This window comes from Sander vitreus, chromosome 21 (genome assembly GCF_031162955.1).
Source record: "Sander vitreus isolate 19-12246 chromosome 21, sanVit1, whole genome shotgun sequence".
NCBI classification, from domain to species: domain Eukaryota; kingdom Metazoa; phylum Chordata; class Actinopteri; order Perciformes; family Percidae; genus Sander; species Sander vitreus.
The window spans coordinates 2374984-2398491 of record NC_135875.1 but is presented as its reverse complement, the minus strand read 5'-3'; the positions used below and the strand labels follow the sequence as shown (position 1 = coordinate 2398491).

The 23508-nt window shown below is 42.9% G+C and overlaps 3 protein-coding genes and 1 long non-coding RNA gene across 9 annotated transcripts in view; 2 read left to right on the top strand and 2 right to left on the bottom strand.

The window, feature by feature from the left end:
* The window catches only part of LOC144535908 (pleckstrin homology domain-containing family A member 1-like), a 31133-nt gene extending 16469 nt beyond the window's left edge, over positions 1-14664 (bottom strand). For all 6 annotated transcript variants that reach the window (XR_013503713.1, XM_078278687.1, XM_078278688.1 and 3 more), the window contains exons 1-6: positions 14579-14664; positions 8604-8789; positions 6777-6833; positions 5230-5275; positions 1123-1220; positions 256-381 (exon numbers count right to left, since the gene is read on the bottom strand). Coding sequence is in view for 5 of the 6 variants with exons in the window: in XM_078278687.1 (XP_078134813.1) it covers positions 256-381; positions 1123-1220; positions 5230-5275; positions 6777-6833; positions 8604-8744 (468 nt within the window). In the remaining variant the exon portion in view is untranslated. The remainder of the gene's footprint in view (positions 1-255; positions 382-1122; positions 1221-5229; positions 5276-6776; positions 6834-8603; positions 8790-14578) is intronic.
* Positions 9645-10261, bottom strand: LOC144536273 (uncharacterized). The gene is made up of 2 exons (XR_013503734.1): positions 10215-10261; positions 9645-10067 (listed from the first exon to the last, which is right to left on the bottom strand). It is a non-coding gene; the product is annotated as an uncharacterized LOC144536273 (long non-coding RNA).
* Positions 14665-20649: 5985 nt separating the features above from the next.
* Positions 20650-23508, top strand: part of waplb (WAPL cohesin release factor b) — a 40964-nt gene continuing 38105 nt past the window's right edge. The window contains exon 1 of the mRNA XM_078279813.1: positions 20650-20835. The gene's annotated coding sequence lies outside the window, so the exon portion shown is untranslated. The remainder of the gene's footprint in view (positions 20836-23508) is intronic.
* LOC144536596 (E3 ubiquitin-protein ligase TRIM35-like) lies at positions 20865-23412 on the top strand. The gene has a single exon (XM_078279814.1). It carries the CDS (start codon positions 20980-20982, stop codon positions 22372-22374), a length of 1395 nt encoding a protein of 464 aa, XP_078135940.1. The 5' UTR covers positions 20865-20979; the 3' UTR covers positions 22375-23412.

The window sequence follows — 23508 nt, the reverse complement described above, 5'->3', positions numbered from 1 at the left end:
ACTAACTCTTAATGCGCCTCATAACATGTCTGTCTCTTTAGGCCTGACTCTCAGTCTCCGTCTCTCATTCCTAAAATTCAAACCGGCCGTCATTCGTCTGTGTTGATGCTTGCCAGGTCACATGTTCGTGGCTGCATACCAACACTGACAGGACCAGACCTGCCGAGCTGCTGCCGCTAACAGCTGCTAACACAACGCACATGACAGCGTGTGTGTGTGTGTGCTCGCGAGTGTGCGTGCGTGCGCGTGTGTTACCTGTGTAGCGGTGATGATAGGGACTCCTCCTATGATTTCAGTCTTGTAGGAGACCTGTTTCATGGCTCCAAGTACTTCCTGGGGAGTCTCTGTGTGGCCGGTGTGGCCCTCGCCTGGCTTTGGCACCTGAAGACACAAAAACGGTTCATTGGTTTTTATTCATGGAACTTTTTGAGAATAAGAAAAAAAGTAAAATATCATCACTCCATTCCTACACACTTCATTTCATTTAGCTGAGGCTTTTATCCAAAGCAACCTACTCGTCTCGCATTGCCAGACCTTCCTCCACAGCGCTGCGGAGGAAGGTCTGGCTAGTCCACACACCACTCTGGGATGGGAGAAAAACGTGCTCTGGTTTTATTGGCATTTCTTTAAACCAATCACAATCGTCTTGGGCGGCGCTAAGCTCCGGACAGAGCCACGGTGCCTCTGCTAAATAGTCTCGGGAAGGAACTTGTTTTGGTGGAACGTGTGTACGTTGAAAATAATCGTTAGTTGCAGCCCTAAACAATATATTTTGTGGGAGCGGAGGAACACACATGACCCCTGTGTTTCCCTATTGATGAACACTGAAGTTATCGTTAAAATGTGATTTTTAGGAGCACAGATGACCACAGACAGATGCAACTGCAGCTGAATTTGAAAACTTGGCTTTCCTGTTCTCTTTTCCCCTCACACTCTGTTATGCCTGAACTGAACTGTATCTCTGTGGCCTGATGGGTAATTTTCCATCTGATGTAGCCTGAGGCAGAAGACAGAGCGGCCTACAAAAACAGGAGAAACAGGGTCACCTATTGATCCATCAGTGTGTGCGTGTGCGTGTGTGTGTGTGTGTGTGTGTGTGTGTGTGTGTGGGGGGAGGCTCACAGTGATCTTGGTGGCGTTGTTGAGAACGCTGATCCATTCCACCAGATCCTGCTGGTCATTGGCCTGCAGATAAAACTTCCTCATTCCTGCATTTATAACTACAGAGAGAGAAAGACAAAGAGAGAGAAACACCAAATGTGTAGGGTGTAACTTTCTTCTTACATCAGAGAAGAAAACACACAAGAGGAAGAAGAAAAATACCGCGAGCTTCATGCAAATCTTGATCTAAAATTAGTTTCTGGTTTCTCAGAGGGAGAGGATACGTGTGTGTGTGTGTGTGTGTGTGTGTGTGTGTGTGTGTGTATACAGTATATGTTAACATCCCATACAGAGGCAAATACACACACACACACACACACACACAGGTCAGGTCAGAGTCATTGTACAGTTTCCTCCTATTGAGTGACAAAATGCTACTGTCGGCCCCCCAGAGGAACAACAACAAGCAGTAAAGGACAAAAGAGAGGAAATAAACCTAACAGGAGAGGGAAGAAGGAGGGAGAGAAATGGATAAGAAGGGCAGAAGCGAGGAAGGAAGGAAAACAAGGAAGTACTGGGAATAAGGGAAGTAGAAAGGGGAGAGGAGACATGGCTGGATGAAGGGAGGGAGTAGAAGAAGGTAGGAAATACGGGTGGGGGGGAAAAGTCAACCAGTCCTTCCAGAAAAAGAGTGTTTTTGTGATTGCTGCAGAGCAAACATCCTTGATGAATGCGACGGAATATGTGGGATATTTAAGCAATTTTATGCGATGAAATGGCGGGAACTTCCAAAACCGGCGGTTCCATCGTGGCTTCATCGCGGGGTTTGCAGCTTCTCGATGACGTTCACGTCGCGTAATTACGTCACTTCATAACGTTCTCATGGCAACAGGGGGAAACGGCTGCTCGTGTGTGAAGTAAACGCAAAATTTTTCAACTTTCTGCTAAGATATACGGGACTTTTTTTGCAACGAAAATGCGGGGATTATGAAATCATGCAAGCCCCGCATATTTTGCGCGGAAATCGGCAATTTATGCAGCGAAAGTGCCGCGTATTTGAAAAAATGTGGCTCCGCATAAATATGTGGACTTTGGCTGATTATGCATTGAATTATGCAATCGCATAATCGCCTTCTTCTGGGGACTGGTCAATAGAGCATGGAATAGCAATATTTTCCGTGGCAATACTGTATCGATACACGCCAAGGAAATGTTTTATTATATAAATTGCACATGAGAATTGAACTTTTTGGTACTAGAACAACAACAAAAACGTCCTTTTTGCAGCAGTACAAATTGAAGTGAGATGAACAAACAGAGAAATGTATCAGATAAAACAGATGTTGACAACGTTTCCTTTGGGGACATCATTTGAAGTTGGAAAAAAAGGTCCTAAATTGCAATATGTCGCAGAATATGTTTAAAATCCCAATATCATCGTATGGTGACATACAGTTAGAACAGGGATGAACTCAAATAGTAAATCTGAGCACAACAGAGCAAAGTGCAATAAATACACCAGCACTTTTGCACATAGCACTTTCATTCTTAGTCGCTTTTTAAGATGTCGTATGGTCTGTAAAGTCATATGTGTCCTTCCTTTATGTCCTAAAATGCTTCGTTGATCTTATGATCTCATGTTTTTATGTTGATTTTGAATGTATTTTTCTGTTAAGTCTTTGCGTTGTGAAACAACAGCTTATGTAGCACTATGCCCAAGTCAAATTTCCCCTCTGGGACAAACAAGTGTATTCTATTCTACAGTATTAAGATAACATGGTATCGTGAGGCCTCTGGTTATTCCCACCCATAGTTGGGAAGTATGTGGACACCTGAACATTGCACCCATGTGTGACTTTAATCTGCTGCTCAAACTCTTCTGGCTCCAGTCTTTCCTGCAGATGTTGCAGACATTTGCTACAAATCAGACCCAACAGCATCAGTGACGTCCAACACTGATGTTGGTGATCTGGTCTGGCTCAAAGTCGGCCGTTGAGTTCATCAAAGGTGTTGGATGGGGTTAAGGTCTGGGAGGAAGGTCTGGCTAGTCCACATCGCATTCCGGAATGGGAGAAAAACGTGCTCTGGTTTATTGGCATTTCTTTAAGCCAATCACAATCATCTTGGGCGGAGCTTAGCGCTGGACGGAGCCACGGTGCCTCTGCTAAATAGCCTCTGGAAGGAACTTGTTTTGGTGGAACATGTGGACGTTCAAAAGTAGTTTTAGTCGTGCAACAGAAAACTCAGATTGGACAGATAGTCTAGCTAGCTGTCTGGATTTACCCTGCAGAGATCTGAGGAGCAGTTAACCATAGTCCTCACAAATCCACCAGAGGTTAGAACGCCAACACAAAGAAAGAGGAAGGGGACGGACATCCAGCCTAAATGAGGTACATCTGGCGGAATTTCCGGCAGCACCTGAACAATCCCAGAAATAAAACATTGTTGATATAGACTAAGGTCGGTGCTCTGTACAGGCCAGTTAAGTTCTTCCACACCAAGCTGGGAAAACCACTTCTTTATGGGCCTGGCTTTGTGCATGGGGGCATTAAAACAAACCAAATCATGTTGAAACAGGAAAGGGACAAAAACACACTGGAAGCTCTCTATTGTCTCACATGTGATTGTACATTGTGAACTTAAAAGTCACATATTATGCTTTTCTGTGTTTTCTGTCATATCTACAATGTTATAATGTTGGATTTTCATGTTAAACGTGGCCAAAACTTCAAATAATGAGGTAAACGTATTTTAGACAAATCCCTGTGAGCTAAAACGTTCAGATTTCCAACTATTCTGAACGCTCCAGTTTCAACAGGTTTTTCTACCCTTGGCTAAGTGTTACGCAACTCTAAGCCGGCCTTCTATGATTGGTCATTGCTCCAGGTAGGTAGGACTGGAGTGTTTGGCTGCGTCTCATTCCGCATATCTCCGTCAGTACACTGCTAATGTGCACTGACCACTTACTGCCGTAGTGCCCACTATCGATGGTTAGTATTGTCCCAAAAGGAACACTTATGTTAAAACACTTACCGGAAATGACGAGCGGGATGAGCATGACGAACGCGAAAAACGCTTCTCGGCTTGACGAAAATCTTTTAAACTGACCAGATTCAGCAACTGCATGGCCTATTTCTCACTTAAAATGTTTTCAGAAACACGTTTCGGTGAACTATTTTCGTAAAATACGAGATTGTATTCCGAACAAGCTGCATTACGGTCGGCTTTGATATTCAGGAGTAGCCAGACCCACGTGACGCGTTCGTCCAATCAGCTGCCGGTCAAGGGCTTCCTTCCGCTTTGTAGTCAAGATGGCTCCCGTTTAGTAGGGCCCAACTTTTTGACCGTTTTTAGGGGGTCATCCGGGTGCTTTCAGTGCAGTGACTTTTTGTGTTACCTACACGATATATACTGAAAACTAAGTGTTTGAAGTGTGCAAGTAGGCGCTTTGAGACACAGCCTTTGCTTTTTTTAAGCTACTGCGGTGTTAACATTGTTGCATGTCACTACATGCTAAAGGCAGTAAAATATGTCATCTTGGCTGACAGTCGTTAAATTCTCCCCAATTCTGGGTCACATTACTCCTTAAACAATTTCTGTTTATGAAGTATTTGGTTTAAAGGCCTTTATATTTTGACTGTAGAAATTGCTGCTATATTCTATTAGTGTCCACTGCTAACTATAGTAGCTACATGGCTAACGGCAGTAAACAATGTCATTTCCAGGAAGCACGCTGGCCAATAAGAGCAGGCTGGGCTTTTTCGGGTGGAGGGCTTAAAGAGACAGGCGCTCCTACAGAGCGTCTCATACAGAGGGTGAATACAGGTGCAGCAGCCATGGGCAGTACGAGAAAAATAAAGTGTTTTTTACACATTAAAGCGTAAAACATGTTCTAGTACAAACACAAACTGCAAGTATAATCCTGAAAATGTTATATGATAGTTGCTCTTTAAGATTTCCCTTCATTGGAGCTAAAGGGCCTCGCCAAATCCATGAAAAGAACTGACCAAAAGTACACAAAGAGGGAGGTAAAGACAGAGGGAGCAGAGCAGGGGGGATATAAAGAGAGAGAGAAATGGAGGGAGGAAGGGAAGAAAGACGGGGAGAAGAAAATAAAGATGAACTTACCAAAGCAGAACTCAGCCTTTGGTCTGAGTTTGGTGGCATCACTGACCTGAATGAGAGAGAGTAAAGCGTTAGAGGGACACATTCACTCAAATGCTGATTTTCTGGAAATCTTGAAGGTGAGGCAGGCCAAGCTGCTAATGTAGGTATGCTAACCAGATACCAACATAGCAATGCCAAATCTTTGCCATGATCACCATCTTGTTAGCATGCCAACATTGGCTTATTAGTAGAGATGGTCCGATACCATGTTTTGCTTCCTGATTCCCATACCTGAACTTGCGTACCGTCTGATACCGATCACTGATCTGGTACCATTGTGCAATATATTTTATGATGTTTTAACAGCTGTATACTACTATCTCTATGTAGATGTGATATGATTTCTATCTTTGTTGTTTGGTCTTGGTCAGGTTAAACTCTTAAAAAAACGCAAACAATGAATGCCATAGAACTTTCTTTTATTATCCAGTTTGACAGTCAGTCATAACAGAAAAAGAACATGGGCGTGGTGGTCTTACAGGGAGGTGTGTTCAGGTGCATTCTGGGCGTGCTGGTCTTAGAGGGAGGTGTGTTCAGGTGCATTCTGGGCGTGCTGGTCTTAGAGGGAGGTGTGTTCAGGTGCATTCTGGGCGTATTGCTATCTTGAGGCAGCGGGAAGTGATGGCACCATTGACCAACAAAAACCTGGTCTAAAGTCAATAACTCAGCATTTCATTGTTATTTTAACAGAGCATTAGTAAAATGCTCCTAGGCTCGTGCACAGCGTGCGCACACTATGCTTGTTACACACAGGGACGCACAGCAGCACACACACGCAAAAGATTACAAAATAAAAATATTACGGTGCAAATCCTCCATCATAACAGCAATGCTCCAAGGTCCAAACGCGCCTGGCTTTTAAAGGGAATGGGAGATGATCTCTGATTGGTTGATTGCATGTTACGCCCAAAACACACCTCTGATTAATGAAGACAATAAGTACAACCCTTTTGAACCATGCGCCCGGCGCACGGACCGTTTTTTCCGCCGTGAGCTTAGATCGTTAAAATAGGGCCCTTAGTGCGTAACTTTTAAATATTAATAAATGTCCGTTACATTCAAGCCGTCGCCAAATGAGTTGCTACAAAGTTAAATCAGACTATCAGCTCCACACAACTCTCTCTGGATTTCTCAGTGTGACTATGTTCAGAAGATTGTGGCGTCCGGTGACTTTCCCGCGCAGAAACTCCAGTGAAGATAATGACCTCTTCTGAAGAGTCCATCATGTTTTTTTAATCCTCTGTGTTGTCCTTGGTTACAAGTTAGTGTGTGGAGAAGGGGAGGGGCTGTGCGCGATCACGGAAGGCTTGTATCATGTGGATGCGCCAACAGTTTTGTTGTCATTACTTAGAATTCCTCATGGAGGGCGACAGAAACTACGCACTATAGCTTTATAGTAGATTTAGTTTGGTCTAAATTACGTGGTGTCGGATCGGTGCATTCATTCCAGTACTTAAGATGTGACTGAAATTGTGCAATCGTGGTTTTTTGAGAGCGAGAGGACTTACCTTGGAGATGTAGGTGAGTTTAAGAGATCCCACCTTCTCTGCACCTTTTGGCAGATTCTGAACAAAGACACACATAATATATATTTAAGCAGAAGTAAAGGTAGTTTTAATGGCAAACAGGGATTGGGTTTGTTCCCTCAGAAAAGGTTTGTAAACATTAGGGTTGGGCGATACGGTTGAAAAACAATATATCTATATAGTCTATATACGTATATCGCAATATGTAAAACCATGGAGTAAAAGCTCGATGGTGTTTTAAGCCCCCAACGTCGACTTCAAGGGAGCGCTGCGACCATCGACTTCATGTCTGCTAAATGCAGCGTCATAGTTTCAGTTTAAAGAAAACGGTGTGAAGTGGCAGCAGCTGCCAAAAAAACCTGCATCCAACTGAAGCGCCAGCGTTTGAGGAATTGCCCTGGCCGTGGGAAGTACAAATACTACTACTACTACTACTACTACTAACCTTTTTCAATTTCTGTTCTGGTTCCTGTTTGTCTACTTGCTTTAGCGCAGAGGAACTTTCAAACCACTTACAAGGGCTTATCTAACTTGTTATCGAGAAGTGAAAAAAGCTTTTACAGCTGCAACTGAAATCTCAGTTCAGTGTAGTTCTGTGCTATAAATCCACGACTTCCTTAATAACACCTTCTTTTCTCTACAGAGATGAGGGGAGACAGAAGCTTAGTTCATCAAAAATCAACTTGCAGAGACGTGCTTAATAGTTATAGGATATCACAATAGAGCATTTAGGTCAGTGTTGCTGAAGCAAGTTCCTGCAAGCAGATTTTCAATGAGAGCTGATGTTAATAATAGCTGCCTGGAGGAAGGGAAACCAATCTGTTAGGGTAACTGATGGTATGCATGAATGTAGAATAAGACCTGCATTAGGGCCACACACACACACACACACACACACACACACACACACACAGCAAAGCAGTGTTTGACCTGGAAATGTCCGCTTTGTCATTGTTTGTCTTGATTTTTTAAGACCAAAATCAGCAACCAAGATCTGACGTTTTTGTGATTACTCACTTGCAGCCAATATCTGACACCACAACCACAAACATGATGAGCTGCTCTGACATAAGGACTTCACTGGACTGTTGGGACAGATGGGAGGGGGCCTGAGTCATCTGAGACCAACACGCATGTATACAAACACACTGACATACACACAAGCCGTTCTGTACAGGCCTGACAGCTGCATGTTAACGTATGCCAGCTCTGACTTTGATGTTCTCTCGTGTCTTTTTTGCGCTCCCTGTCTCCAAGTCATACATATTCAAAACATTATTACTGACGCGCGCACGCGCACACACACACACACACACACACACACACACACTTCTGCTAATTTAAGTTAACCTAGAATTAAGAATAAAAAAGGTACCACTAAAAAAGAATGACAGTTTCAACATTTGCAACAACGACGAGCTGTCACATTCACACAGTTCCACATTCATACCTGGAAGCTGTCCAGTACAGTCTGATCTGCTGGCCACTGAGCAGCTCCACTGGAGCGGTTGGAGGTTAAGGGCCTTGCTCAAGGGCACCACAGTGGTGGTAATGAGGGAGGGACGAGCGCTGCTCTTTCACTTTCCCCCACCCAGATTGTCCCAAGTTCGCTTCCTTAACCCCTAGGCCACCACTGCCCCCCCCATTTTCTTTCAACTTACAAAAAAAATCTCTGAGTGTCTATCACGATATGTTGCAACCTTTCTATTTCTTCTAATATGTATATTGGGCCACTTGATATTGCGATGACGATTAAAAAAAAACTATACCTTGTGCAGCCCTAAGCTGCATGCAGCGTTGGAGACTCACCTGGGGGTTGTCCATGTACCACAGCAGGCTGCCCTGCTGAGTGTCCAGGATGAAGTATCGGCGCAGGAACCTGCCGCTGCTCTCATTCTCCTCGATGTCCAGGAAGCCGCAGATGCGATTCTGTCGGTCCACATAAGGCATCGCAACCCTGACCAGCTCAGCCCGCCCTGGGGCATCACAGGAACGCTGTAAGGAGGGTGGACAGGTCGACAGTTAGCTGACACACTCATTCAGAACAACTGGTCCCACGAATCAACTTCTCAAACAGGTGAGAAGAGACAGCCCTCTCTTTTCACTTTACCCCAGTCTCGCACTGCCAGACCTGAAGGTCTGGCAAATTGGCATTTCTTTAAACCAATCACAAGCGCCCGATGGAGCAATGATGCCTCTGCTAAGTAGCCTCCGGAAGGAACTTGTTTTGGTGGAACGTGTGTACGTTCAAAAGTAGTTTTAGTCGTGCAACAGAAAACTCAGATTGGACAGATAGTCTAGCTAGCTGTCTGGATTTACCCTGCATAGATCTGAGGAGCAGTTAACCATAGTCCTCACAAATCCACCAGAGGTTAGAACGCCAACACAAAGAAAGAGGAAGGGGACGGACATCCGGCCGAAAAGACGGACATCTGGCAGGATTTCCAGGAGTGGAACGTCGTCGATATAAACTAACTTTTCTACCCTGGACATAAAAACCAAGTCTTAACCCTCAAACAGGAAGGTGAGGACAAGCCAAACTGTCTCCCCCACAAGTCTAAAACACACACAGACACACACACACACACACACACGTTAAAGGCTCTATTGTTTTCTTATTCCCGTGCTGTGGTTTGCTCACCTTGCTCTGACAGTGAGTGAGCATGTTTACTGAAAGCAGTGGTTAAGTCCAGACTTTCAGTGGGCGTCGTCACACCGCTGTCAGCAAACCTCAGCTCTTATTTTGGTACCAACCAAAATATGTCTGTAGCACACAGTGTTAAACACTTTTAAGTAGGGCTGCAACTTATATTCAATGTTGATTGATCTGTCGATTATTTTCTCTATTAAAAAGGTGCTCTAAGCGATGTCACACGCTTTTTTGGCTACAACATTTTTTGTCACGTACAGCAAACATCTCCTCACTATCTGCTAGCTGCCTGTCCCCTGAACACACTGTAAAAAACATCTCCTCACTATCTGCTAGCTGCCTGTCCCCTGAACACACTGTAAAAAACATCCTCACTATCTGCTAGCTGCCTGTCCCCTGAACACACTGTAAAAACATCTCCTCACTATCTGCTAGCTGCCTGTCCCCTGAACACACTGTAAAAAACATCTCCTCACTATCTGCTAGCTGCCTGTCCCCTGAACACACTGTAAAAAACATCTCCTCACTATCTGCTAGCTGCCTGTCCCCTGAACACACTGTAAAAAAACATCTCCTCACTATCTGCTAGCTGCCTGTCCCCTGAACACACTGTAAAAAAACATCTCACTATCTGCTAGCAGCCTGTCCCCTGAACACACTGTAAAAAAACATCTCACTATCTGCTAGCTGCCTGTCCCCTGAACACACTGTAAAAAAACATCTCACTATCTGCTAGCTGCCTGTCCCCTGAACACACTGTAAAAAAACACGGTCTCTGTAGACAGCCCAGGCTCCACAAACAGCAACAAAAACAAACTGCTCCAACCTGCACCACCAAACATGAAGTCTTCCAGCCAATAACCGACAAGAAGGATTTGGGGGGGGGGGGTTAGTGCACGGAAGGGAGGGGACAGGATGAGGAGGAGGGAGGAGCGAGCCACATCGCTTAGAGCACTTTTAATGGATTTGTTTGTTTGTTTGGAGTTGTTTGGTCTCTAAAATGTCAGAAAATGGTGAAAAATGGTGGATCAGTGTTTCCCCAAAAAGCCCCAGATGACGTCCTCAAATGTCTTGTTTTGTCCACAACTCAAAGATATTCAGTTTGCTGTCACAGAGGAGAGAAGAAACTAGAAACATATTCACATTTAACAACCTGGAAAATTAGAGAATGTCTAAAAAAAAAAAAATTACTCAAACGGATTCATCAATTATCAAAAAAGTTGCTGATTCATTTAATAGTTGACAACTAATCGATTCATCTGTGCAGCTCTACTTTTAAGGAACTGAAAGATGGCAATTGAATGGATGGTCAGATGTGTAATCTTGTTCACTTATTAAAAGGTCCCATGGCATGAAAATGTCACTTTATGTTTTTTAACATTAATATGAGTTCCCCCAGCCTGCCTATGGTCCCCCAGTGGCTAGAAATGGTGATAGGTGTAAACCGAGCCCTGGGTATCCTGCTCTGCCTTTGAGAAAATGAAAGCTCAGATGGGCCGATCTGGAATCTTCCCTTTATGACATCATAAGGGGAAAGGTTACCTCCCCTTTCTCTGCTTTGCCCGCCCAGAGAATTTGGCCCCCCCATGAGAAAGAGAGAGAGATATCATGGCTTGCAAACAAGCAAAGCATGGCAGTTGGTCAAGGCCACACCCCCACCCTCCACCTTGCCCCCCCCTCTCCTCCTCAATAGCTACAGACACAGAAATGGCACATACTAAGGAAAGCTCATTGTGGGACTGGCTCTAGTGGCTGTAATTTCTGCACCAAGGCTGAATTTCGGGAAAGAGACTTCAGATACAGTATTAGGGGACCACTAATACTTCAGATACAGTATTAGGGGACCACTAAGGCCTATATAAAAGAGACTTCAGATACAGTATTAGGGGACCACTAAGGTCTATATAAAAGAGACTTCAGATACAGTATTAGGGGACCACTAAGGCCTATATAAAAGAGACTTCAGATACAGTATTAGGGGACCACTAAGGTCTATATAAAAGAGACTTCAGATACAGTATTAGGGGGACCACTAAGGCCTATATAAAAGAGACTTCAGATACAGTATTAGGGGACCACTAAGGCCTATATTAAAAGAGACTTCAGATACAGTATTAGGGGACCACTAAGGCCTATATAAAAGAGACTTCAGATACAGTATTAGGGGACCACTAAGGCCTATATAAAAGAGACTTCAGATACAGTATTAGGGGACCACTAAGGCCTATATAAAAGAGACTTCAGATACAGTATTAGGGGACCACTAAGGTCTATATAAAAGAGACTTCAGATACAGTATTAGGGACCACTAAGGTCTATATAAAAGAGACTTCAGATACAGTATTAGGGGACCACTAAGGTCTATATAAAAGAGACTTCAGATACAGTATTAGGGGACCACTAAGGCCTATATAAAAGAGACTTCAGATACAGTATTAGGGGGACCACTAAGGTCTATATAAAAGAGACTTCAGATACAGTATTAGGGGACCACTAAGGTCTATATAAAAGAGACTTCAGATACAGTATTAGGGGACCACTAAGGTCTATATAAAAGAGACTTCAGATACAATATTAGGGGACCACTAAGGTCTATATAAAAGAGACTTCAGATACAGTATTAGGGGACCACTAAGACCTATATAAAAGAGACTTCAGATACAGTATTAGGGGACCACTAAGGTCTATATAAAAGAGTGTGTAAAGTTCTTTGTAACTACTATCTAGTTTTAAACCAGCGTATTACTCCCTCACTATAACTCCGTGTTCAGACAGAAAGTGAATATTGTTTTACTTCCGACCATATTCCATATTAGTTCCTAAGGGTTACTCACATCAGCATGTAGCGTCACGCCATTCGAAGCACGTCACACCAGTAAGCTGTAGTAGCCGGCAGAATGGGTCATTTCGGGGACATGATTAAAAAAAAATATAACAACGGGGAAAAGGGAGATCTGGATCTGTTTTCAAAACGCCATTGTTGTGACTTCTGCCATCTGTTTTCCTCGTTGGCTCTTTACTCCCACACACACTACAGGACACATGGGGGTTTTTATCAAACATGGAGACCTGCTGATTGGGATCAACCGAGAACATGTTTACGTGCTTCAATCTTCAAAAAACACGTTATTTTTCTCATCCTGTCTGTCTGAATATACCTGGATTCACCCTCTGTCTGAAACGCTCCGTTTTAGCGCCTGTCTCTTTAAGACAACCCGTTCTCACTCCGAACTCGTAAAATACGGACGTTTGGACAGTGGCTGTCAGCGTCAGATACGACGCAAAAGCGCCCTTCAGTGTGTGTGTATAACGTACCGGGGAGAGCAGCAGCTACACAGCGTTTGAAGATGACGTAGCATTAAGAGTGACTACGGTAGAGAGTATGAAAGCCCGAAAATCTGCATAGGGAGGTTGGTTGGTGGGGTGGATGGGTCAAACACAGGACTTTCACCCAGGAGACCGGGGATCGTGTCCCGCGTGTCACGTTTCCTAAACCCAACCGTCCCGTTCTTCTTTACCTAAACCCAACTGTCCCGTTCTTCTTTTCCTAAACCCGACCGTCCCGTTCTTCTTTTCCTAAACCCAACTGTCCCGTTCTTCTTTTCCTAAACCCGACCGTCCCGTTCTTCTTTTCCTAAACCCGACCGTCCCGTTCTTCTTTACCTAAACCCAACCGTCCCGTTCTTCTTTTCCTAAACCCAACTGTCCCGTTCTTCTTTTCCTAAACCCGACTGTCCCGTTCTTCTTTACCTAAACCCAACTGTCCCGTTCTTCTTTACCTAAACCCAACCGTCCCGTTCTTCTTTACCTAAACCCAACCGTCCCGTTCTTCTTTTCCTAAACCCAACCGTACGTTCTTCTTTTCCTAAACCCAACTGTCCCGTTCTTCTTTTCCTAAACCCAACTGTCCCGTTCTTCTTTTCCTAAACCCAACCGTACGTTCTTCTTTTCCTAAACCCAACTGTCCCATTCTTCTTTACCTAAACCCAACCGTACGTTCTTCTTTTACTAAACCCAACTGTCCCGTTCTTGTCCCACGTGTCATGGAAACGTAAGCCCACCCACGACCTTTTCCTTAATCTAACTGTGTCAAAAGTGACGCCAATAGTCCCGACCAAGCACGTTTAGATATGATGCTAAAGGAGACTTTTAGAGTCAATAACAACGCCAAAGGCACCTGACCAAGCGTCCGTATTTTACGCGATGGGAGAATGGGTTGCAATGTGAGACCTTTAAAACCAAGCATGTGCGGTATGTGTAATCGTAGTGTAAACTTGTGTTGATGTCCCGTCAAATTCCCCAAAATTGTACAACATACAGGTAAATAAATTAGACTTTGCTATTGGCCTGCTTTCTCCTAAACTCCAAATCTCCACTGATCCGATTCGCATGATGTTAGAGGGTTACCATATACATTTAATATAGAAAAACTTTATACAAACTCACAATTAGCCTATTTTTGATTAGTTTGACAGATTTTTCTATTGACTAACCAATTAATAATTGTTGCTATTCATAAGAGACACACCTTAAACGTCTATAATATAATATAAACAACACATTAAGTGTAACACAGTGACACAATAAAGATTATAAAGTCATTCAGGCACCGTCTCTATGGAATATCAGGAGAATTCAAATGGACCTCAGACACACAATACTGATAGGCCTAATATTATAGAAATATGGTATTTCTTTATAATAGACAAGCTAAGGAAAAGCCCATAACACTACACTTTCCTACATCATAGGCTACTGAATGACATCTAATGTAATTGCAGTAATTCATGCGTGTAAATAAACTGCAGTAGCCTAACTCCGCTACTGACGCCAGTAGCTTTTATTTAGATATCATCAACCCTTAGAGCCATACGCTTGTATACAAGAATACTATTCAATGTGTATTCGCTACATGAGTCCATTTAAACACAATTCTTCCCTGTGGAGATCAAACTGTTGTCACAGGCCTTAAAACATCGACCGATTTCCCCCTCCCGTCTCCATTAGCCGTCTGCTAGACACTTCGTACTTATGAATTATTATTTTTTGGGGAGGATATTTGGCTTTGTACAATACAGTGTGACCGTGTGGCGGCACATGAGCTGTAAAAGCTGCGAATTGTGGGTTTACTTACACAGTTCGGCTCAGTCCGAGTCCAGTGGTGGCAGCTGTCCGACACGAGCGTAAAGTTACACGCAAAATCCCCCACCAATAGACAGCTTCCGATTCTAGCTTTAAAAATAAAAGCGTGTGCCGCTACTTCCATGTGGACTTCAAAGTAAAATACCTTACCGCCAAAGGGCTGTATAATAGAAAGCGGTAGAATGCAACTAGGTACATTTAGGCCTACTGAAGTAATTGACTAAGCCTAATTCAAATTTTAGGGTAGGCTACTTAAATAGCCTACTTACATACACACATTCTTACTAACTTACTTACATACTAACTTAGGCTACTTACTTTGAAGTATTTTCATTTTATGTTGCTTTGTACTTCTACACCATCATCTTTTGGAGGCAAATATTGTACTTTTTACTGCACCATACCTACATTCATTTGACAGCTTTATTTACTAGTTACTCTACATATTCAGTTTATTGATACGAAATAGTATTACTGATAAACTACGATGTAGGCCTGTTACTGTATTACAGGTTAAACTATTAGTAATTACTTTAAATGAGCTCCACATTTACCGACTGCCACATTAAAATGATGAACACATTAATGCATCAATAATTATAATCAAATTATGTAATATATTGTTTAGAAGTGGGCCATTCTGCATAATGATTTACTTGTGGTATTTTCCTATATGTTGATGCTAATACTTGTGTGCTTTTATTTACGTAAATAAAACTCTGCAGGATTTATACCGAGTACTTCTTCCATCACTGACTATGAAGCATGTCCCACCCCCCTGTTTTGTTTCACTGCAAAATGTAATTATCCAGTTAAAAAGAAACAGACGTTAGATGGACATCAAACAATGTATTTGATTTTAATAACATTTTTTATCTTTATGCTTTATGCTTTTATTTTGAAGGCAGAATATGTGTCCTCACAGAGTTGATGCTGAAACCTTGATGCATATTTCCAACCAATCCACTGCCAGAGTTAAACCTTTTCCCCCCTCACTCTCTTTTGCAAAGGATGATGGTTAATGCAGTGTCACAAAAACAATAGTAGAGCTCTAACAAAATGCTTCCCTCCACAAGGATGTACAATACACACACACACACGCGCACACAAACACACACACACACACACACACACACACACACACACACACACACACACACACACACACACACACACACACACACACACGAGGCAAGTATGCCCATGGGAAGTCCCCTACTTTTGTTGAAATGCAAATGCTGTTTCCTCTTCTGAGGGTGCTTGAGTTTATTTCAGGTGTGTGTGTGTGTGTGTGTGTGTGTGTCTGTGTGTGTGTGTGTGTGTGTGTGAGGGGGGTGTAGGTTTAGGCTACGTGTTGTTTCTGACTGAGTGAGCCTAAGTTCATTTCAATGGAAAGGCACTCCTGTGTGTGAATAGGAGCTGTTAGTGGAGAGAACAGAGCAGAATAAACAGGTGGACTGACAGACAGGTAAAAAGACAGACAGGCTGCGTTCACAGTCGGCATCCTGTGATCAGGCTGTGCTTATTGGACGCTGGTGTTACAGTTTTTTACAATCACTTTGGCACATATTCAGAACCTTGACGTCATTTTTCAAAACTCTAGACACAAAACTCACAACCAATGATCAAAATACACATTTTTCAAAACTCTAACACGTTTTTCATTTGCTTGGATACAATACACATAAACCAAAGATCATTTGTTCATTTAACATGAAACAAAAAAGGACATCACGTGATACGAAAAGAGCAGGAGACCTAGATAAAGAATTGGCACAGAAGAAGATGAGTAAGAAAACGAAGATGGCAAGGGAAGACTTAGAGCAGAGATAGAGTATGTGTCATTTCTGACATCTAGTGGTGACAGACCAAAATCACAGCACAGGAAATCCTGTTTTTCTCCTTTGCTGAGATGCACCTCTGTCAGCTGTGTTCTCAGAAACTCACCAGACAGCCTTCTGCTCACAACATTCTCAATCTAGGGAATCCTTCAATACGGATGATATTTCTCCTGGTTCTGGGCTGTCAGACTGTCAGTCAGACTGTTGAACAACAAAACATGATGCAAATCTTTCACACTGAACTGAAATGCACTCAGTTTTTCCTTTCTGCTGCTAAATTCTATATATTCTACCTCCACCTCATGGTGAATCTAACTTATAACAATCAGCGCTCTGTTACAAGTCTACTTAGCCCTGTCTTCTGTTGTCTCACTCCAGGCTGTAGGTGGAGCCAGAGGAGCTGGATCTTTTTTAATGACCTGCTTCATGTAGTTCTACTGGAACATAGGGTCAGTTTCAGCAAATATGACAGAAAGGTAGTTTTAGAAGTTACCTACTGCACCTTTAAGTCCAAATATTGAGGTACTTGTACTTTACTAGAGTCTTTTCTTTTCATGCCACTTTCTACTTCTACTCCGCTACATTTCAGAGAGAAATATTGGACTTTTTACTCCACTACATTCATCTGTTACAGCTTTAGTTACTAGTTACTTTACACATTAAGATTTCTGTACACAAAACACATGTAGTTTCTAAAATCTGATGTTTTATTCTAAAGTAAACTAGCCGACAATATAACGGCTACAAGTCCAGCTGATATGATTCGACCATTAAACACACAACTGGTTGGATCCTTTACTCTTTCTACAATGGGAGGATTTTTCTTTACTTGTAATACTTTAAGTACATTTTCCTGATGATACTTACATACTTTTACTTAAGTAACATTTTCAATGCAGGACTCTTACTTGTGACTGAGTATTTTTTACAGTGTGGTATTACATACTGCTGTTACTGAAGTAAAGGATCTGAAAACTTCTTCTATTGTGTTCCTCCCCCAGCCACAACAATGGACCCAGAGACTCTTATTATGAAACCCTCGAAGTCCTGAAAGATGTTGATCTTTTGTGTGTACAAGATCCATGTCTTGTGCACATAAGAAATACAATTATTATCTTTTAGGATTGGATTAGGGGGCTCCGTAGTATACAGTGAATTGCACTGAACTGGATTAAAGCCTATTTCAAAATAAGTTGTATCCCCACTGCCATCAGAGTGCTGAACAACTGTAATACCGCCACCACCACCTCAGCTGCTTTGTAGTTTTTTCACATTTGATGTGTCTATGTGGGTGTCCTAATGTGATGTGTGTGTGTGTGTGTGTTTTTTTTGTATATGTGTTACATGTTTTATGTGGTTTTATATGTGTTGTTGTGCTACGGAACATGAAAAGAAGAGGTGTGGCAATGATTATCCCTATGGGGCAATAAAGACTCTATCTATCTAAAAAGCCGAGGTCCCATCTCGTCTCTGGAACCATCGTTTCCAAAAAATGAGCTGATTGGGGTGGTAAAGTCATTTGGCTTCCCTCCTTTCTGTCTTTGCCAGAGTTGATGCTCCAGCTGCTATCTGGTGAATAGCAAAGGTCTAATTGTTTTGAAAGACGGCTCTGCCAGCACCGATGCCAGCCCCTGTGCCAGTCTATTCTTCATAACTGTATGTCGCCTCAATGGCCCAGGTGCCCTCGCAAAGCTCTGCCAGGTTCTCCCTGCTCAGGGAGCTTTTGCATCCCTTGTGAAAAACTCAGATCTGTTCTTTATTGTCAGAATATTGGACCACACGTGGTACAGTATAGCATGAGTCTGTTGGCTGGCAGGAAGGCTGGTGCTGGTGCTGGTGCTGGCACAGAGGCTGCAGCATGCCACTCAGGGATTTCAGCCAGGCTAAGCGCGCCGCAGTAACAGGTTTTTGAGGTTTGAAGGAGCAAGGCTCGATGCCAAGGTGACCTGAGTGCCCTGGAGAAACAGACAGCCATAGCAGGGTGCATGTCAACAAGCACTGGGATCATTTCAGGTCTTGTGGAATATGGCAAGGACCTGCCATCCAGCTCTGGTGTCGGCTCCCCATCTCTCCTCAAAAACAACTGGTCTCAAAAAACAGTAAATGGCTGAAAATTCAGTAACTCACTATCAACTTTCCCTGACTGTGTGTGAACGCTTGGACTCAGATTTTTTTGAAGGTGATCCGGTTATTTTTTCTAATTTCCCTCCAGATATTTGGAGAATATATGTATGGAGAATGAAACCTTGTTAAAGCCAGAAGCTCCAAAGTTTAAATCTACATAAATCTGTCTTTATTTTTTAACTTCCTGTTGTGTTCTTTAACTCCCCCGATGCAGCAAAGTACACACAGTTCTTGTTTTCCGTACCTGTTTTGAGCCCCCTGAATGGGTATTTTTTACCTCTTTTGGGGAGTGGGTTGTCTTTCATATTTTTAAGGGGGACAAATCTACCTCTGTCTCTGTGTGTGTGTGTGTGTGTGTGTGTTTGTGTGTGTGTTTGTGTGTGTGTGTGTGTGTGTGTGTGTGTGTGTTCTTGTTTAACTATATTCGTGGGGTCCAAAAACCTGGAAGTATACTTGTGAGGTCCCGACAGCTTTGTGGGGCCAAAATGCTGGACCCCACAAGGTTAAAGGGCTGTTTGAGGGTTAAGACTTGGTTTTAGGATTAGGGTTAGAATGAGGTTCTGGTTAGGGTGAGGGTAAGGGTTAAGGTTAGGCATTTAGTTGTGATGGTTAAGGTTAGGGTAAGGGGCTAGGAAATGCATTATGGCAACAATGGGTCCCCACAAAGATAGTGAAACGCAGTATGAGTGTGTGTGTGTGTGTGTGTGTGTGTGTGTGTGTGTGTGTGTGTGTGTGTGTTAAAACAATATTTGCTTGTAGCGACTGCATGATTAAACTTTGCATTGAAGCTAAGGGAGAGACTGCCCTGTTGGTTAATTATTGTAAAAGTCAACCTGTGTACATTATTGCCAGTCAACCAAAACCACAATTTGTCCCTAACCTTAACCAAAGCTTTTGTTCCACATGCTGGACTCGGGATGCTCTTTGTTTCCCTCAAAACGTAACTGGCAAAAAGAAGTTGTAGTACCTGTGATCAGTGGTGCAATGTAGGCAAACAAAGTACATTTACTCAAATACTGTACTTAAGTACACATTTCAGGCACTTGTACTTAACTTGAGTCTTTTCTTTTCAGGACACTTTCTACTTCTACTCCGCTACATTTCAGAGAGAAATCTTGTACTTTTTACTCCACTACATTCATCTGTTACAGCTTTAGTTACTAGTTACTTTACAAGTTAAGATTACTGTTTTGGTGTTTTATTATAAAGTAAACTAACCCACAATATATAGTCCTACAAGTTCATCTGAAATTAATAATAGTTGATTGACATAACTGTTTTGATCTTTTTCCAGTTTCTAAAATAGGAGGAATTTTTTTGGCATTGAGTACTTTTACTTTTAATACTTGAAGAACATTTTCCTAAAAATACCTACATACTTTTACTTAAGTAACATTTTTGAAATGCAGGACTTTTACTTGTAACTGAGTATGTTTACAGTGTGGTATTAGTACTTTTATTTAACCCTTGTGTGGTGTTCGGGTCTGTGGGACAGGTTTTCAATGTTTGCTAAAAGAAAAATTATGCTATTTATTATTTCTTCTAACTCAAACTCACTGGCCTTGGCTCATTTTCTGTGAAGAACATAAAAAATAACTTATTGTCAATGACTGCACAAGGTACCCCCCCACACATAACTATTACATAGGAGGTGTTAGGGTCTACTGGACCCGAATGTAGTTATCATGTAATAATTGTAGGTGCTATGAAACTTTACTGTGTCCTCCTCCTAACTGGGCCTGCTGTGTGTGTGTGTGTGTGTGTGTGTGTGTGTGTGTGTGTGTGTGTGTGTGTGTATGTGTCTGTGCGTCTCTGTGTGTGTCTGTGCGTCTGTATGTGTGCGTGTCTGAGTGTAGGTGTGTGCGGGAATGTTGTCTTTCTGCTCCTGCTATTCCCACACAAAGTTACACAATTGTTACATTTCATTCAGACCTGGGAGCATTGGCTGTGGAACAAAAATATGAACACCACACAAGGGTTAAGTAAAGGATCTGAATACTTCTTCCACTGCTGCCCGTGATAGACGGTGGTGTACACTCCCCGCTGAGTAACGTGACAGAAGTGCTGTGATCCTTCAGGGCTCCACCTCTTGTGTGACTCACCTGAGACAAACCAGGAAACACAGCTTGTTGCGCCACCTGACTGACAAAAAACAGACCACAAGATTCACCTATACGGACAAACACTACACTTCCACTGACAACGGAGAACTTTCGGGAAAGAAATGCTGGGAGTAATGGAATATCTTCAATACTGCCACGTACACCAGCAGCTGACTCACCAGGTGGGATAAGAGTTTTACAGGGAGAGGGGGGTGGGTGGGGGGATCCCAGATCGAAGTTAAGGTAAGGCTGAGGGAGCTTTCCAGAGAAAGGAGTGGCACCATTCCATGTCTGCCTGCTGTGTTTTTAGATTCACCTAGAGGACAATGGCTTCCCGTTTAGAGGAGGATTTCTGCTGTCCCACCTGCCATGACATCTTTAAAGATCCTGTCCTCCTGTCGTGCAGCCACAGCTTCTGTAAAGCCTGTCTGCAGAGCTGGTGGAGCAAGAAACAATCCCGAGAGTGTCCACTTTGTCGGACAGTATCTCAGTGCGGCGATCCACCCCGTAACTTGGCGTTGAGGAACCTGTGCGAGGCCTTTTTGCGAGAAAAAGGTCAGGGAGCCTCATCGGAGCCTGTGACTCTCTGCCGTCTGCACTCGGAGAAGCTCAAACTCTTTTGTCTGGACCATCAGCAGCCGGTGTGTGTTGTCTGCCGAGATGCGAAGATACACACCGACCACAGGTTCAAACCCATCGACGAAGCGGCACAGGATCGCAGAGAGGAGCTCCGGAAGACACTGAAAGCCTCACAGGACAAGCTGAAGGTTTTTAACGACGTTAAAGTGAACTTTGATCAAACGGCAGAACACATAAAGGTCCAGTCCCGACACACCGAGAGGCAGATTCAGGAGGAGTTTAAGAAGCTTCACCGGTTTCTAGAAGGGGAAGAGGAGGCCAGGATGGCCGCACTGAGGGAGGAAGAGGAGCAAAAGAGTCGGAGTTTGAGGGAGAAGATGGAGATTCTGAGCAGAGAGATAGCAGCTCTTTCAGACACAGTCAGAGCCACAGAGGAGCAGCTGAGAGCTGAAGACGTCTCATTCCTGATCAACTACAGGGCTGCAGCGGAAAGGATCCAGCAGCGCCCCCTGCTGGATGATCCACAGCTGCTCTCAGGAGCTCTGATAGATGTGGTGAAACATCTGGGCAATCTAACCTTCAACATCTGGAACAAGATGAAAGACGTGGTGGCCTACATTCCTGTGATTCTGGACCCTAACACCGCCTATCCTGAACTCACTCTGTCTGAGGATCTGACCAGCGTGAGACGTGGAAAGATACAGCAGCTTCCCGAAAACCCAGAAAGGTTCGCGTACTGGGATTCCATCCTGGGCTCCGGATTCAACTCGGGGACTCACAGCTGGGTCGTCGAGGTCGGAGACAACAAAGAGTGGGAACTGGGGGTGTTAGCCGAGCCCATTTGCAGGAAAGGATTCGTGGGGTCTACAGCTTGGAGCGTAGACTTCAACGATGTCAGATACAGAGCGTACTCGCCGACAAATAAATACACGGATCTCCCAGTCAGGGAGAAGCTCCAGAGGATCAGAGTTCATCTGGACTGGGACAAAGGGAAGCTGTCGTTCTCTGATCCCGATACTAACACACACATACACACCTTCACACACGCTTTCACTGAGAAAGTGCGCCCATACCTTTCCACCAGGAATGCACTCCCTCTCAAAATATTGCCTGCCGAGATCTCTGTAATAGTGAAAAGTTAGAAATTAGTTTGTTTTTTTCAACTTGTAAGATAACAGTTAAGCATGTGAGGATACAGTATGAGACATAAGATTAGAAACAGGAAATGATGTCTACGATGACTATAATCAATGTAAGTACGCAAAGTAGTTTTTAATATATATGTTAAAGTCTGGATAACATATGTTTATTTCATAAGATCTGCTTTCATTCAAATGAGGTTTATTGACTGTGAATTTTAAAAAGCATTGAAAATAGCATCAAAAAGCATTTTTTTTTAAAGCACGAAAAACATCAGAAAAAGCGCCAAAAAGAGTTCATTTTCAATTTGACCCGAAAAGGAGAACAAGTTCACGGTCGACGGGAAGACAACACGAGGGTCTGTGGTCTGGGACAAACTGAAATGTTAAGTCTGGAGTCAGTGGTATCAAACATGCCCCACAATGCTTTGTGCCTTGTCATTTCCGTAGAAACTACCTGGTCAAGGGGACAATATTTACATTTACATAATAGACAGCAAAGAGGGAGGAGCAGCAGCCCACGCTGGCAAACTGAAATTCAAATGTAGCCAATTACCCATTATTTAGGTATCAATATTTCTAGTCTACTATAATAAAGTGGCAACTGATTGTGTGTTGTCACAATAAAATACCTTCTAGCAAAAGTACCCACCAGAAAGCATGCGTTTTATCGTCGCTGTAATGAACTTTGACATTAAATACAGTGAATTATACTTGCTTATACGTGTTTAGTAAGTACTTAAAGTATAATTTAAGTAAAGTTAAAATCATGATTTGAATGTAATGTATGAACAAGACAACAGATGTTGTCCCAGCATCCAAACTTTTAGCTTCTGGACCACCCAGGGCGTGTACTCCTAATGTCTCGCAGTCACACTTTGGTGTCCAATGTAATATCAAGGCTCTAATTTTTCTCATTTTTTTTTCATTTTATTTTTTAAATAATGTTTTACATGTGTGAAAAGTTATGTCTGTATTGCAAAACAAACAGTATTCAATGTGTTAAAATAAATAAATAAATAAAGTGATGTGTTTTGTTAATGACTGGATTCTGTCTTCTCTAGTGGAGCTTAATTACCAAATGTCTTTAATCAATTATTGACAGTTGAATTGTCTCATGTGTGTGTGATTTGATTC